This window comes from Aulostomus chinensis, chromosome 17 (genome assembly GCF_037954235.1).
Source record: "Aulostomus chinensis isolate RoL2024-O1b breed Wild chromosome 17, RoL_Achi_v1.0, whole genome shotgun sequence".
NCBI lineage: Eukaryota > Metazoa > Chordata > Actinopteri > Syngnathiformes > Aulostomidae > Aulostomus > Aulostomus chinensis.
In genome coordinates this window covers 2,767,795-2,782,590 of record NC_141336.1, presented here as the reverse complement: position 1 = coordinate 2,782,590, position 14,796 = coordinate 2,767,795, and the positions used below count along the sequence as shown (strand labels likewise).

Here is a 14,796-nt window from a genome sequence, read left to right as displayed (position 1 = left end):
CACACACGGTCTTAGATGTCTTTATTAATGAGTGTGTGAGCAGGAAGCCACAAGAGGAGGAGGAAGGTTGAGACAAGTCACTTTATCAGCTGTGGAACAACCATGAATAAATACAGTAGCAGACAAGTTAATATGATATGTAGATTCACACCGATTCAAATAAATAATACTGGTGAATATAAATACTCAGTCGTCGGAGCCACGGCCGCCGGTCCCCACGGGAGCAGCCGGCGTCTAAAACCGACGACATCGCCGTTCTCGCTCTGCTGTCGCTGCTCGAGTGAGAGCCTGCAGTTACCGACGTGTCCATAAATAAATAAGTGCTTCTCATGGCAGCGTTTCAACAAAAAAACCACTAAGGCAGGCGACGGCGGTCACCGCCACAAGGCTTCAGCAGGTGTAAGGCTCGGACCGAGTCTACGACGGCTTTAATAAACACATCGGTTACTGGATATCTGCAACATCAACCAGTTTATCGTTTACACCACAAATTTAAACCACAAACATAATTTTCTGATGTCAGGCAGTTTTAAAACAAACATGAAAAATAATCCATTTCCTCCGGTGAACCTCAGTTCTCTTCAAGCTTTCTTGTCCCTCAAGACTTTGGTGCAAAACCTCAAACTGCAGTCAAATGCCCACAACAACTCTTTTCCCTCAGTGGAACATGCCGGACGCAGCAGTGGCGCCTGATTCAAACTACAGCTGTTAGCATCCTGACTTGTGCATGTTTTAGCAGCTGAGCAGCAGCTTCCAGTTTTGGTTCTTAAACGCTGCAGAGACGACAAACAGGAGGCCGATAAATGAACCGCACACACATCTAATCACACCAGAGTGAGTCGAGGCCGCATGCAGCAGTGTAGCGAGGCAGGTAACTGGTCTTACTGGGGCTGCAGTCATGATCATGTACAGGATCGAAGCATCATCTCAGAGATGACACGCCAGCGGGTCTCAGTGGAGACTGTCGGTATTTTAATTGGCTGATTTCTGGATTTTGCAGGGCTGTTGGCTGCAGTCCTGGACACCTGTGCAGGTCTCAGCAGGACCTTGACAGCCGTCAGTCCTGGTTCGGCACTGAAGCTGAAACTATCAAGCTGATGATGATGGCGGTGGCGTGTTGATGCAGTCGGCGGGGACGGAGAGGCTCAGCTCCGCAGCAGACTGTGGACTCTCTGGAGCTGAGACTGAGGCAGGACGAGGCGGTGGACCTGCTCCTGGCCGCGGGGGCACGGCACCATGACCCGGCCCACCAGCACCGTGTCGCCCTGCTTCTCCTCCTTCGCCTGAACCCAGAAGAAAACAATGATGTAGGACTGACATGACACACTCCTGTCCACCAGGTGGCAGTGTGCACCTGCACGTCCTTAGTAGTAAATGATCTGAGGTCAGAAGTCGCTAACCTGTCAATCATAATCTTTAAATTCTTGACAATAATTGATCTGCTGAAAAATTTAATATGGAATTTAACACATATTCATGTCTTATTAACTTCACTTATCAACAATCAATAACACCAGAGGGGCTTGAACGCACGCACCTTTACGAAGGAGGTCGAGGGAAACGTGGCGAAGTCCGATGACACTCGAGCTCCCGGTTGCTGGTTGATGACATGTTCAGCTACCTCGCCCTGGAAGAGAGGAAGAGACGCCATGGTAACCATGGCTACCAGACTCCAGAAGCCTGGAGGGTGAACTTCAGGTGTATCTAGCTGAAGTGTGTGTGTGTACCTTCAGTCTGTCCAGTGTGTCACGTAAGGACTGCAATCTCGCTGTCTGCTCCAGGAGCTGAGCGCTGGGTGTGACTGCAGAATGAGAACAGGTGATAGGATCAGCGGAACATCCATCTAGAACACAAGATGATGGCTGTGACGTCGTCGTCTTCACTCTATCAACCAGATTTACCACCGCTGGACTGTCACAGGAATGTTCAGGCAGACATCCATGTACCAGACTCCATTAAGAAAACAAGCATTTTAACAGTGATTCACTTGTAGTTTTTATTCAGCCATCGAATGCATCCGTTACGTCTGCACGTGGGCGAGCGGTTCCCTCTGAACGGCACCTGCTTGAGCAAGAACCACTTTCATTCTAGACCTGGAGGTTCTTCCCTCCGTGATCCAGAACCTCCCCCTGAGTAGAGGAACGCGGGTTTTATTATTCATCTCACTCACTCACGCACACACACACACACACACACACACACACACACACCTGGAGATTTGCCCGTGATGTCCACCACCTTGACGTTGGCACTCATCTGCAGCAGAGTCTCCAGGAGCTGGTCAGTCTTGCGGTAGAGGGCGCTAGAGAGCACGTCAGGACGACTGTTGTCTCTGGAGGGAAGCTTGGTCACGTGGAGCGGCGGCAGGGACGCCAGCTGGCTGCGCATCTTCTCAGCCTGAGAGGAGAACCGGGTTAGAACCCAGACAGGCTCCAAGAACACGAACAAGTAATAATAGGTCAGTCGACTGGAACCTTCAGCCGGTTGTTTTCATTCTTCAGGTGTTTGATGCAGAGTCTCTGGGCTTGGATCTGCTGCGTCAGCAGGGGAGAGTCGATCACCTGGACCCCCGAACCAGAAGCCACACCGGACACCATGTTTGCTGTGGGCGAGAGGACGTCGTCACCACGTGGACGAGCCAAGCTTTTGCGTTACTGTCATCACTGATCAGTTTGAGTATCAACAAACATGAGGAACTGAAGTGACATCAACGGTCACATGATGGAAAATGCGTGAAAGTGCGACTTCAGTTTTACAGGACGTTTTCTGTAAAAAATCCCATTGACTTGTAAACAAACACCAGCAGAGTTTACGGGCGCCGCGTTCAACAGAATGCTTCCTCTCGATTACTTCTGTAGCGAGCGGCCTTCAGACGCCGCCTTCTGCTGCTGCACTCATCAGTACACAACGGATTCATCACAAAGCAAAACGCTGAGCGTGAAGCTCCTGGTGTGAGCGACACATCGGCAGCGCAGGAGAAAACACCAAGCACCACGCAGGGAAGAGACGCCACGCCAGAGACGGGATAATAAAGGAACGCTTTTAGTCACAAACTCATCTGGTTGGATGAGAAATGAGGAAGTCATGAGGACCTGAGGGACATCTGACGGCTCGATCGGCTCCACAGACGGAGCTCAACTCCAGTCCTGTTCTGAAGCTCTTATTTACACACATCAGTCAGGTCCTGGACTAGAGACAAGCAGGGGGGTGTGTGTGTGTGTGTGTGTGTGTGTGTGTGTGTGTGTGTGTGTGTTGTACCTTTCTGTTCTTCTGCAGGTGTCCACGGCGGAGGGATGAGAGGGAGAAAGTTGTTGTCAGGGTCAGAATCAGGAGTTTGAGGACAGTTAAAGCTGAGATGATTAACAACACGTCCCACGGTAGACACCAGGTGGGCGGAGCTTTATGAGCGCTGTAAAAACAGCTGATGTGCAGTCCCTCACCTCCTGCCACTCCTGAGACGATGGACGCGATTCCGGACGTGCCAGGTCCTCTCAGCCCGTCCATGCCCATCTTTGACTGGCTGTTGATGCGCTGCTTCAGCTCCGCCTTCTCCGACTCCAGCTGGTCGATGTCGGCCTGCAGGGCGTCCATCGTCTCCTCGAAGTCTCTGCAGGACACAGCATCACAGACATGTAGACCGCACAACACTACGTTACTTCCTGTTGGATTTTGGACCTCAGGAGGTTCTCACTTCTCTTTCTTCTTCAGCAGCGTCTGCGCCTCGTCCAGGCGGGTCTGGATCTTCTCCACACGCTCATCGGCGTCTTTGGACGAACTGTCCAGCTTCTTCTCCAGGAGACTGAGACGGACATTGGCTTCACTCAGCTCTTCTCCCTGACAACACACACACACACACACACACACACACACACACACACACACACACACACACACACACACACACACACACACACACACACACACAGAGTCCACGTTTCGTCAGACATTTTGACTCATGATCTCTTAAGTGTGACAAGCTGCATCTCTTCTCTCCGCCATCATGACCAGGCGACGTCTACATGCAGGTGGGATGACTCAGCAGTTCTACGATTGACACCTGTGTGGTTCTGCTTCTCCCACCTTGATCTTGAGAGACTTCTTCAGCTCTTTGATGACCGTCTCTCTGTCCTCCAGCTTCAAGCCCAGACCTTCTGCATCAGTGATTTCTGCTCGCAGAGCCGCCGCTCGCAGGTCCACTGGGGGCGGGTCCTGATCAACAACAGATTATCTTAATATTCTGCTTCATCAAACCTCCAGCAGCTGAGCGGAGCTCATGTCCAGGTCACGACCCGGGCCCCTTACCTTGTTCTGAGGCTTCTCTGAGTCATACTCTCCCTCCTGCATGGCGGTGGCCATCTTGTTCATGGTTGCTATGACGATGCCACAGGACTGTCGGAGGCAGTCGTAGGGGTTTGCGCCTTGGGACCCGTAAATCTGAAAATAGCAAAATGAGTGTCAGCAGCTGTGACAGCTGTCAGATACTTTGTGCTGCGGCGGCGTTGGAGATCCACTCGTCTCGTCAGGGGCATCGGCCATAACTAACAAAGGTAGCTGATTTGTTTCATGATGGCGGAGCAAACGAACATCGTATTTAATTCTTCGATGTATTTGTACTTCTACCTGCCTGTGGTACGAGCTCCAAATACTCAGACCAACAGGAGCAGCTACGTACTTGTTCTCCTGCCTTGAACGCCACATCCTCCAGTTTGACAGCTGAGAGACCCTCCTGTTCACCAAGAGGTGACATCATTTGAGCTCCGGCTGCCGCCACTTCCTGCAGCACCGCCACCACCCAGGTCAGGTGTTTCCTACAGTCAGAGAGGGTGTCTGACACCTGCAGGTCAAAGGTCAGGGAACAAGAAATTAAACAAATCTTCTTCATAAAAACACAAAAAGCCAATTAGCATCCAGGTGGACAACGTAGTCAGTTGCCATGGTTACCTGTGGCCCAAAGCTCAGCGCAGACGGGATGCCCGGCGCGTCGGTGCCAGGCATTCTGCGACGAATCTTCTTGCAGAACTGACGGATGTCACTGCAGGACGTCTCCAGGTCCTTCAGCAGCACGGCCAGATCGGCCTTCTCCTGACCGGCGTGCAGGAACGCCCGCAGACGGCCCACCTCCACCGCCATGCAGTCCAGCGCACTCTGAGTGAACTACACACAGAAACCACAGATGATGCTCGCCAGAAGAAGGAGTGTCTTTTCAATGCACTGATACGACCTGAGGAGGCGACATTCCACCTCCAAGTTTACAGGTAAAAGATGTAACCAGCACACAAGTGCCTCTGGGAAATGTAGGAAACGGAGGTGGATGTTAACAACAAGGATGTTGGTTCTGACCCTGATGTGATCGGCCAGCTGCATGGTGCAGTCCTCGCTGTGCTCGGCCAGGTGGATGCTGTACAGGTGCTGAGAAGACACACAACACAACACACCACTGAGTCACACTCACACTCGAGACATCTCACCTGGGACTGACCACATTTTAGCAGCACGGCACCATGAAACACAGCTGCCAAAAATAACCAAACACTGGTACTGGTACTGGTTCAGATGTGAGGCCCAACACGGTTGGGTGCGGGTGTCTACCTGATAGTACTTGATGGCCTTGGTGAGCGGCTCAACGTTGACCGTCTCGTCCAGCTGGTCTTTGTGCAGCAGGTCAATGAGGAAATCCAGCGAACGCTCGTGGACGCTCATCTCCTGGTAAAGAAAACCAATCTTCTTATAGACCTCCACGCTGCACTGAGCCAGCGCTCTGAAACACACACACACACACAGACACACACACACACACACACACACACACACACACACCAGACAAGGGCAAACATGAAATCAAGGAAATAAAGAGAAATGCAACTTTTTCAAATTCACAATAATCACATGAACATCAGCGATCCACCATGACAGCAACATTACCATCACAGCGTTACCGGCCAAAATCAGTGAATTCCCCCCTTCAAACAGTTACATCATGAATTTTGAAGAAATGCACAGAGTGAACAACTGGGAACGGATCTGTTCACGAGATGAGATGCTCAAGTGCACATCGGTCCGTTCCGGGTGTGTCAGAGGTGACGTACTGCTCGTATTTGTGCAGCGTGGCCTGCAGCAGACTGAGCGAGTAGACGAGGCCGCCGGCGAAGCTCAGCTGCTCTCCCACGGCTCCCTTCAGCCCCGCTCGCTCCACACAGTTCTCATTCAGGTCAAACTTCTCCTGGGCCTGTTTGCTGATCAGCTCAGCCTGCATACACACACACACACACACACACACACACTTTTGAGTTGATTTTTTAAAAAGTTGTGATGTCATCATCCCCACAGAGCTGTGTCATGTGACTGGCATCGCCGGTTGTACTCTTCTTTTTTCTGGACTCACTACAGTTGTCACTGAACCATTAAGTCTGAGTGTTCTCCATCAGCTGGACATGAAAAGCAGAGGCAGAGGAAACTCCAGGCTGCACGCGGGTCTGCTCTTCTGTGTTCCTAACAAACCAAACCCCCAAAGATGCTTGTTGCAGTCATGATGTCTTCTCTCTGTTCCGTTCACAGGATCAGACCTCGTTCTAATAACGATCCACACAAAGCATTTTTAACCTTAAGTTGCTCCTGTCACATCCCTGGGCCTCAGCTCTCTCGTCTGAGTGGCGTTTACCTTGCAGATCAGCCTGGGGATGAGCAGCAGCACCAGGATGCAGTCATGGTCGCCGCCGTGACGGAGGAAGGACTCAGGCATGAAAGCGGTCAGAAGAGAAACGTGCCTGTTGGCCTGACCCACCTCCATCTTCCTTAGCTCCATCTCAATGGCCTGGACACAGACAGAGAAGACACTTGAGGTCTCACTGACCGACCAGGCGACGCTTTGTTGATCAGACGAATTCAAATCATGAAACCTCCAACCACATGAGAACCCTCAGGTGGCAGTTTACTGCTGCTCTCACTGTTCCTGACCTTCGCGTAGGCCTTCGTCTCAGCAAACTTGATCTTGAAATCAAACATCTCTGCTGGCGGCTGCTGCTGCAGCTCAGCTGAGGCTTCCTGCTGGCTGGTCAGCTCTCGGTTCACTTCCTGCGATGAAAGGAAGCAAGAATCAGTTCAGCGCAGCGGACAGGCACACGACAGGTTGAACAGCTCCCACGCTGTGGCTGTCTGGACCTGCAGGTGGGCGGTCAGCTCGCGGTACTTCTTGATGGTCTGCTGGTAATCAGCGACAGTCTCCTGAGCAGCTTCCACTCGCTTCTCAGCCTCCCGGATCCTCCCTGCGCCCAGATCCAGCATCTCCCTCAGCTCCAGCTCCGTCTCTCGTGCGTTCTCCTGCAGCTCGTCGTTCATCTCATTGATAGCTTCCTGTAGCGTGAGGACAGACCTCAGGGTCATTACTGGATCGCTTAGAAACACTGCTTCCATTTTGAATTCATTGTATTAGAAAGATATTTAGGTGGCTGAATAATTTGGAAGCGAGGACGTCAGATGGGTCATTAAAGTTAAAAGTTCATTTTTTATGTAACACTTAGGGTTAGGGTCTGTTGGCTTCCCAGCATAATCAATATTTCTACAGATAGCGCTGGCGCAGAACCAGAGTCCATGTTTTCCTTTCACAGATCGGAGAGCCGCCTCCTGGTGTTAGATTAGTCGCCAGTAACAATGTGAAGTAGCTGCACAGCTTGAAGCTAAATATAGGTGGCTGGTTCTTTCTGCATTCTGGAGTCATGGAGAAGCAATACAGCAGTGAAAAATGTCATTAGGAGCTCAAGAAATATTTGCCAGTGCTTGCATGGCAAAAAAAATGTTTTGGTGACGCGTCACTTTAAAATATGTCGGTACCGCAATGATGCGACCTTGACTCTGTGTATCGTTCACGCTGAACCCTGGCGTACGCCATCGTACGAGGCTAAGCAGCCGTCAGTCGGTTCCCTGACAGTTTGTCAAACGTCCCATTTAAGCTGATTAACTGAGTCACCACAAGATGCTTTATAAGTCTACTCCAAGTGTTTTCAGCTGCTGTCCGTTTGACATTGCTGCTTCTCCGAGCTGATCGATGTGAGTGGAAACAGGAAACAGCAGCAAAACCCGAGGGACAGAGCAGCCACCACCTTCCTGACTTTGGCTGACGTCAACAACGGAATGAGTCAGCAAACAGTGGCGTTTTTTTCCTCTCTGTCTTCAGTCTCGTATCCAATCACAAAATTAGCTCAGTGTCAATACGTTTATGATTTCATTGTATCTTTAAATAACTGCATAATAGAAGGACAGGAGGGTCTGTGTGTTCTTTCACTCACCAGGTCAGCGACCGTCTCTCTCAGCTCCCTGACCTTCTCCTCCAGGTCCAGGTTCCTCTCAGTCAGCATCTCCACCATCTCCTCCGCCCCTAAAGCTGCATCCACCTGTTGGACCAAGTGATCGAGCTCATCTGTCACAACACCCCAGTTATTTCACTGCACAGGCACTTTTACTGTCCGTTCAGTCAGCCAGCAGGAATCATGAAGGTGGTTCAACTTCAGCAGACCCACCTGCTCTTTCAGCTCGTCCACCGTCTTTTCGGCCACCTTCATTTCTTCCTGCAGTTTTTCTTTCTGGCTCCTCAGAGCATCCAGCTCCACGTTCTTCTTCTCCATCTGCTTCTGCAGCTTGACGTGTTCCTGCTTCTCCGATGCAGACAAGTCCCGCATCCTGACCAACAGCCAGAGTGGAACATTGCTTCAGTCACATCCTGGCATCAAGAAACTGCCTCCACCTTTCCTCTCTTGGTCATTCAACTCTCCTCTATTTCGTTCAAGGCATCTGAAGCACACTTAGCGAAGAAAAAGAGAAAATGCTGACCGCCCCCTACCTGACCAGCGCTTCCTTCAGTCTGCCATTCTGCTCTTCCAGCTGCTTGACGTGGTAACTGGAGGCGGCACCATCTGAACCTGAGAGACCAAACAGAACAGACTGACTGCTGGACCACTGGTGTCACATGGGTGAGATGAACCCGACGGTTTCAGACGTCAACAACGTTAGCATTCACTAGTTTCATTGTGGGTAGAATAATGACGTTCCATATTCTCCATTCAACATTTGTAGGAAAGTGACAATAATTCAGCTGCGTATTCCTAGAACTGATGTCACTCAGTCAACGATGCCGCCGCTGCTGCACGATTCCACCAGAACTGAAGATGGCCAGTCTGTAGTTCCATGAAACAAATGGCTCCTGATGAGTCGGCCTCCCTCAACTGCTGCTACTACCATGGACTTACACATGATCAACATTCCAGGAGGGATTATTTAGAATTAAGAAACATGTCAGACATAAACTGTAAATAAATTGTTCTAAATACAATAACTACTGCATGTCTGTCTGTCCTCGGGGTTGAACCCCGCCTCTGTGGTTGTCTCTCCTCTGTGGTTCTCTCTCCTTTGCATTCTCTCTCCTCTGTGGTTCTCTGTCCTCTGCGGTTCTCTCTCTTCTGTGGTTCTCTCTCCTTTGCATTCTCTCTCCTCTGTGGTTATCTCTCCTCTGTGGTTCTCTGTCCTCTGTGGTTCTCTGTCCTCTGTGGTTCTCTCTCCTTTGCATTCTCTCTCCTCTGTGGTTCTCTGTCCTCTGTGGTTCTCTGTCCTCTGTGGTTCTCTGTCCTCTGTGGTTCTCTGTCCTCTGTGGTTCTCTGTCCTCTGCGGTTCTCTCTCTTCTGTGGTTCTCTGTCCTCTGCGGTTCTCTCTCTTCTGTGGTTCTCTGTCCTCTGCGGTTCTCTCTCTTCTGTGGTTCTCTCTCCTTTGCATTCTCTCTCCTCTGTGGTTCTCTGTCCTCTGTGGTTCTCTGTCCTCTGTGGTTCTCTGTCCTCTGTGGTTCTCTCTCCTCTGTGGTTCTCTCTCTCTGCGGCTCTGTCTTTTGGTCTAATTAAAGAGGTGTTAGGACGTTCTCCTTCACCCTGAGCTCTTACACTGGTTGTTAAAGGTTTAACAACGATTTAGGGACTGGATGTCGTTCATAAACTGGTACAAACAAACTGCTGGATTCTTTATTTTCCTGCTCTTTTGTTACTGAATCAAAGAAACCAAACACACAGGAAGCCCAAACTCAAAGCTCTACATAACAACCTCAAGATGTCCTACAGCTGCTGATCGGAAACCTTATCTGACCTTTCTCCTCAATCTCGTGCTTGAGGATCTCCAGGTCCATGGTGAGCTCATCTACTTTCTCCTTCATGGAGTCGACCTCCAGCTGCAGTGACTCCGCCCTCTCCTCAGCCATCTCCTTATCTAGGGTGGCCATCTCGATGGCGTCCGCAGTGTCCGACATCTCCTCCATGTAGCGTTCCTTGGCCTCCTGAGCCTCCTTGGCCTCCTGCGTGTGACGAGGTTGGGTTAGAAATGTACAGCTAATATAAATATTGTCGTTTTCCACCGTTATTGAACGAAAAACTAAAAATCAGTGAAATAAGCTCTCACTATGCTGGATTTTATACTTTAAATTATATTCATGAATTAACTTTTCCAGTCATGGTGATGGGACAACATACATCATCATTTCATGTTTGTTTACATCAAGAAACACAAATTAAAGTCCGTTTTAGCTCAAAGTAAACAGCTGGATTCTCTCTACTTCCACTTCTTCTCAGGCGATCGACGTGATTATCTGAGAAGTGATTTTACATTCGTAAGCAGGCTCTTCCACCCAGGTCATGGTCTTCACTACTCAGTTACTACATTAAATGAGGACGGTTAAGTCCGTCCATGTATTTATGGGTGGGACATATCCTCATGTCTGTCCTCAGAAACTTCTCTTTACCCTTTTAGCCTCTTTGAGCTGTTTCTGCAGCTCAGCCTGCTGCTCCTGCATCTTGGTCTTCCACTCCTGCAGCTGCTCCAGCTGGATCTTGTGCTTCTCCAGCTCCTTCAGCTTGGCCTTGTCCTCCGTCCGCTTCATCTTCAGCGTCTCCAGCTTCTCCTCCAGGTCCTTCAGCTGAGCACGCAGAGCTTCCTCCTCCTGGACGGAGGACAAATGGAGGTGAGTGAGGGAAATGGAAGTGAGGGAGGATAGGAAGGCGATGCTCCACACGCATTTACTTTCATATTTCATTTCCCAGTTGTTATTTAATCACTTGAGTTTCACTCTTCCTCAGGTTTTTTTTAAATCATTGACTCAAGGGCTGGATTACGTACAAAGCATTTGCTCTGAGATTGCGGCGCTTTCATCTTTCTATGTGCTAAGAAGCTTCACCATCATCTTCCCTGCTGTGGCTCCAGTGAGTGACTCAGTGACTGAGCGCCCCGGCGGCGACTGCGACCACGGGCACTGTGGTAACATGTCAGTGTTGAACAAAGGCATGCACACTCACATTCACTTTCCCAGGAAAAACACACGTATGCACTCGTTGATGTGGACCTGCCGTGCACACCACCACGACCACAGCAGCAGGAGATTCAAGGCTCAACCAGAGGTTCGTGAACAAAGACGGAGCCAAACTCACATGCTAATTAAAGAGCGGCAGTCACACCCTTGACAACGTGTTAAAATGTTATTGAGAGAAAAGTAACACTTCAATATCAAGTGCCACACCACACCACTGCACCTGGGTTTCCATGGTGATTTCCTCCTGAGGGGAAAAACACCAATTAGAGTCTGCCTGACTTCAAATTCAACATCAAATTGTTGCTGACTTTTAGAAACGTTAGAGTGAAAATCCCTGACATTTAAATGCAAATGAACATCATTCTGCTGATCGTGAGCTGAAATGAAGCTGCGGCGACAAATCCTGGTTGACGAATGAGGACGGCACAAGACGGCAACCTCACTAAACCAGACCAGCAACATCTGGAAATGAACGCGGCTCCAATGAATTCTGTCTAACTGACCAATAATCACCTGGAGTCGGTCAGTCACACCAGCACAAGGAGGGAAAACTTTTTGTAATAAAGTCACATTTGCATTCACAGTGTGAGAACTTTCTTAGCCTAAAATGACAGCGTAAAGACTGGGGCCATGTCAGACGTACAGCAGCTGATCCAAGTCCATTCTGACAACAAGCATTTGAAAGTGGTTCACGACAAAGACGTGACAAATCATTGCACACCTCGGCAGGATGTCGGTGCTTCTGCTTTATTTCTGATCCTTTTATTGGAATTAAATAACAGCAAATGTGAAGCGGCCGTCATTCACACCCAGTTCTTGAGGGAGAGACTCGCTGGGCTTCGCTTCTACTGCCGCTCACAGTGAATTAATCCAGCTTCATCATTTCAGCTGCCACGATCTAAAATAAATAAGATATAATATAATATAATATAATATAATATAATATAATATAATAAATTACTACTCGTAACACAAACTATATTGTGTCCCTCTGGGTGTGTGTGTGTGTGTGTGTAGATATAGAAACAGATATATCAAAAAACACACTTCCACAGTTAAATATATGACTAAATGACACCAGGCTTCCACGAGCTACCTTCCACTTTACTGGAATGGAGAACTGAAATCATTGAATAATCAGTGATTCTGAGAGTCATGATTGTACGCCTCCAAACTGATCAAATCCTTTATTGATGCTGATTTGTTTTTCTTTTTTCTGGAAGTTGCTCTTTACCCCACAGGAGTGGAAAAGAAAAAGAGTAAAGGACAGGGTTGTAATCTCCCAGTCGACTGGTCGATTTATTAGTCGATACATTCTGGCTCGACCAAAATTCTGATTGGTCGATTTTTTTGCCACGTTAATGTCATCAGGAGGAAAGAGCCAAGTGCTAATGGGGGTGTTTTCAAAGCACCCCTGTGAACACCCCCCTTGTTTTTGCTATTTTGGACTCGCCCGACCTGCTAGAGACAGACAGACTGAAGAGGACTAGAAGGCCCGCGTCTGGTGGTTTGATGAATGTCTATTTAATTTTGAGGGTTTCTTTTAAAGTCAGTCCTCGTCCACCACGTCAAAGACGTCTGCAGCGTGGCAGCATTTCATGAAAACAGACCATGGAAAAAAAGTCGAATGCAAAGTTTGCCAACAGCAGTTTTCATGTCACAGCTCCACCACAAACACGGCGTGTCCCCTAGAAACGGTGAGCTCACGTGTCCACCTCAGGTTGCCCCGTCAGTTTTGAGTATGTGAACGTATCAGAATTGATATTTCAATGTTTTAGTCCAATAACTGTTTTTGTTTTAATTGTAAAAATTCTTACCGTGGACTTGCCTTTTGTGTTTAAGAGTAAAGTTTTAAGTTAAAAGTCTATTTGTGTCTCAGCCGCGATGCTGAGCTCCTGTGTTCAGTCTGGCTCTGTCAGGACCAACGATGGCGTCGCTCAGTTATTATAACCTGACAGAAACAATTGTCTCAATATTCCTCAGCAGGTTTGTGCTGATAGTTGACACACTGTAGTTTTCACATATAAAATGAGTCGATTTTTAGTCGAAATATGAGGGCTTCAGTCGACCAAGAATGTCTTTGGTTGATTGCAGCCCTAGTAAAGGAAAGTATTCAAACATGTTGCCATGGTTCAGGCAGACATACATGCCCTCTCTCTGGTTCTGCACTGCGGTCCGACATTCAACAAGCCACTGAGTCTTTTTCCACAAAGAGGACCGGTCAGGAATTGATAAGGGACGAGATGAAGACAAGCAGAACTGATTATGGCACTGAAATCAATAAAATCTCATCCCTTCCCATAAATCTGAACGTAGAGGTTGGATTCAAGATATCAGTTAACCAAGAGATCAAGTCATTTGCACTTTCTTATTTTTTCCTGTTGTGTCTTCCTGCATCTTAAACCACATGCCATCGAGTTATTTTGGTTTCCAAGGCGCCTCCAGCCAAGTGCAGGCTGGGAGACGCTCCAGCCGCTGACACACAGATGAGCTGTCTATAAAATGAATGGATGGATTGGTTACATAATTAGCAGATAAGTTGCTTCATTATGAATGGGAACCACATGTTTTCCTCTTTTGTTGGACTGTCACATTTCTCATGTTGCCTTTTCCATTCACAGACTCCAGCTTAAGCCTTCGGTTCATTTCTGATCTCATGCTGATGAGAACACCCTAACAACACAAACTGACGTCTCTGGCAAATGAATCCTCTCTGCTTTATCTCCTGCTGCTACTCTGAAACAGCATCAGGTGTCACTGCTTTGTAATCTAACAGCAAAGTCTTTCCAAACAGCTAATAAGCAGGAATCACATCTTTTAACCCATCAGGACCCACGGCGCCCTCCACAGCAACCTCCAGGAACCTCAGGGGTTCCTGAAAGAGTCCCCCTCAGTTCTCCGCCTCTCTAGCTGATAGGCTCATTGTGGCTGGGCCGGGCGCGTGTCGTTCCCTGTTCACAGGTCTGTGTATGTTGTTGTGTTGAGCTGCTCTGAGCTCATTCTGACCTTGCTGGGGATGCGGGCTGGGGGGTTTCCGGGCGAGTGGAGGGTGGGGATGACCGGAGCAGCTAGGGGGGTCTGGGCCGGCGTGCTGGGTTCGCTACTACTCATCTCTCCAGCCGAGGCCGAAGCCGAGCCGGACGCTGCTCCCTTCCCGCCGGTGCCGGCAGGTCGGCTGGGCTGCTGAGGGCATGGAGGTAGATGAAGAGCAGACATACGTATGAACGGCTGTCTGGTGATGGGGGTAATGGCTGCCATAACGGAGGTCTATCTTTTGATAGATTGATAGAAACTTACAGCTGCACTTTAGGTTGTATTGGCTGGTTCACTGCCAACCAGCTGGTTACCCATGAGGTCATTGCAAATAACTAATTAAATAAATAGATGTCCAAATTTCTAGGTCTGTTCCTTTGGCCACTTTGTTAAATCAGCCACTAATTTTCACATTCTTCAGTGGACCTCCA

General features: G+C 49.0%; 1 protein-coding gene across 15 annotated transcripts in view; it reads right to left on the bottom strand.

Moving 5' to 3' along the window:
• Window positions 1–4: 4 nt before the first annotated feature.
• The window catches only part of dctn1b (dynactin 1b), a 38,224-nt gene continuing 23,432 nt past the window's right edge, over window positions 5–14,796 (bottom strand). For 8 of the 15 annotated variants that reach the window (XM_086183688.1, XM_086183677.1, XM_086183680.1 and 5 more), the window contains 24 exons: window positions 14,339–14,515; window positions 10,769–10,966; window positions 10,120–10,324; window positions 8,834–8,912; window positions 8,514–8,673; window positions 8,283–8,387; window positions 7,159–7,350; window positions 6,955–7,071; window positions 6,659–6,811; window positions 6,087–6,247; window positions 5,590–5,758; window positions 5,341–5,409; window positions 4,942–5,154; window positions 4,673–4,834; window positions 4,303–4,434; window positions 4,081–4,209; window positions 3,692–3,834; window positions 3,441–3,607; window positions 3,259–3,270; window positions 2,475–2,602; window positions 2,211–2,397; window positions 1,728–1,801; window positions 1,538–1,627; window positions 5–1,283 (listed from right to left, as the gene is read on the bottom strand). In XM_086183688.1, the coding sequence (XP_086039814.1) occupies window positions 1,146–1,283; window positions 1,538–1,627; window positions 1,728–1,801; window positions 2,211–2,397; window positions 2,475–2,602; window positions 3,259–3,270; window positions 3,441–3,607; window positions 3,692–3,834; window positions 4,081–4,209; window positions 4,303–4,434; window positions 4,673–4,834; window positions 4,942–5,154; window positions 5,341–5,409; window positions 5,590–5,758; window positions 6,087–6,247; window positions 6,659–6,811; window positions 6,955–7,071; window positions 7,159–7,350; window positions 8,283–8,387; window positions 8,514–8,673; window positions 8,834–8,912; window positions 10,120–10,324; window positions 10,769–10,966; window positions 14,339–14,515 (3,360 nt within the window). In that variant the 3' untranslated portion in view covers window positions 5–1,145. The remainder of the gene's footprint in view (window positions 1,284–1,537; window positions 1,628–1,727; window positions 1,802–2,210; window positions 2,398–2,474; window positions 2,603–3,258; window positions 3,271–3,440; window positions 3,608–3,691; window positions 3,835–4,080; window positions 4,210–4,302; window positions 4,435–4,672; window positions 4,835–4,941; window positions 5,155–5,340; window positions 5,410–5,589; window positions 5,759–6,086; window positions 6,248–6,658; window positions 6,812–6,954; window positions 7,072–7,158; window positions 7,351–8,282; window positions 8,388–8,513; window positions 8,674–8,833; window positions 8,913–10,119; window positions 10,325–10,768; window positions 10,967–14,338; window positions 14,516–14,796) is intronic. The other 7 variants (XM_086183678.1, XM_086183681.1, XM_086183683.1 and 4 more) reach the window with 2 other exon arrangements.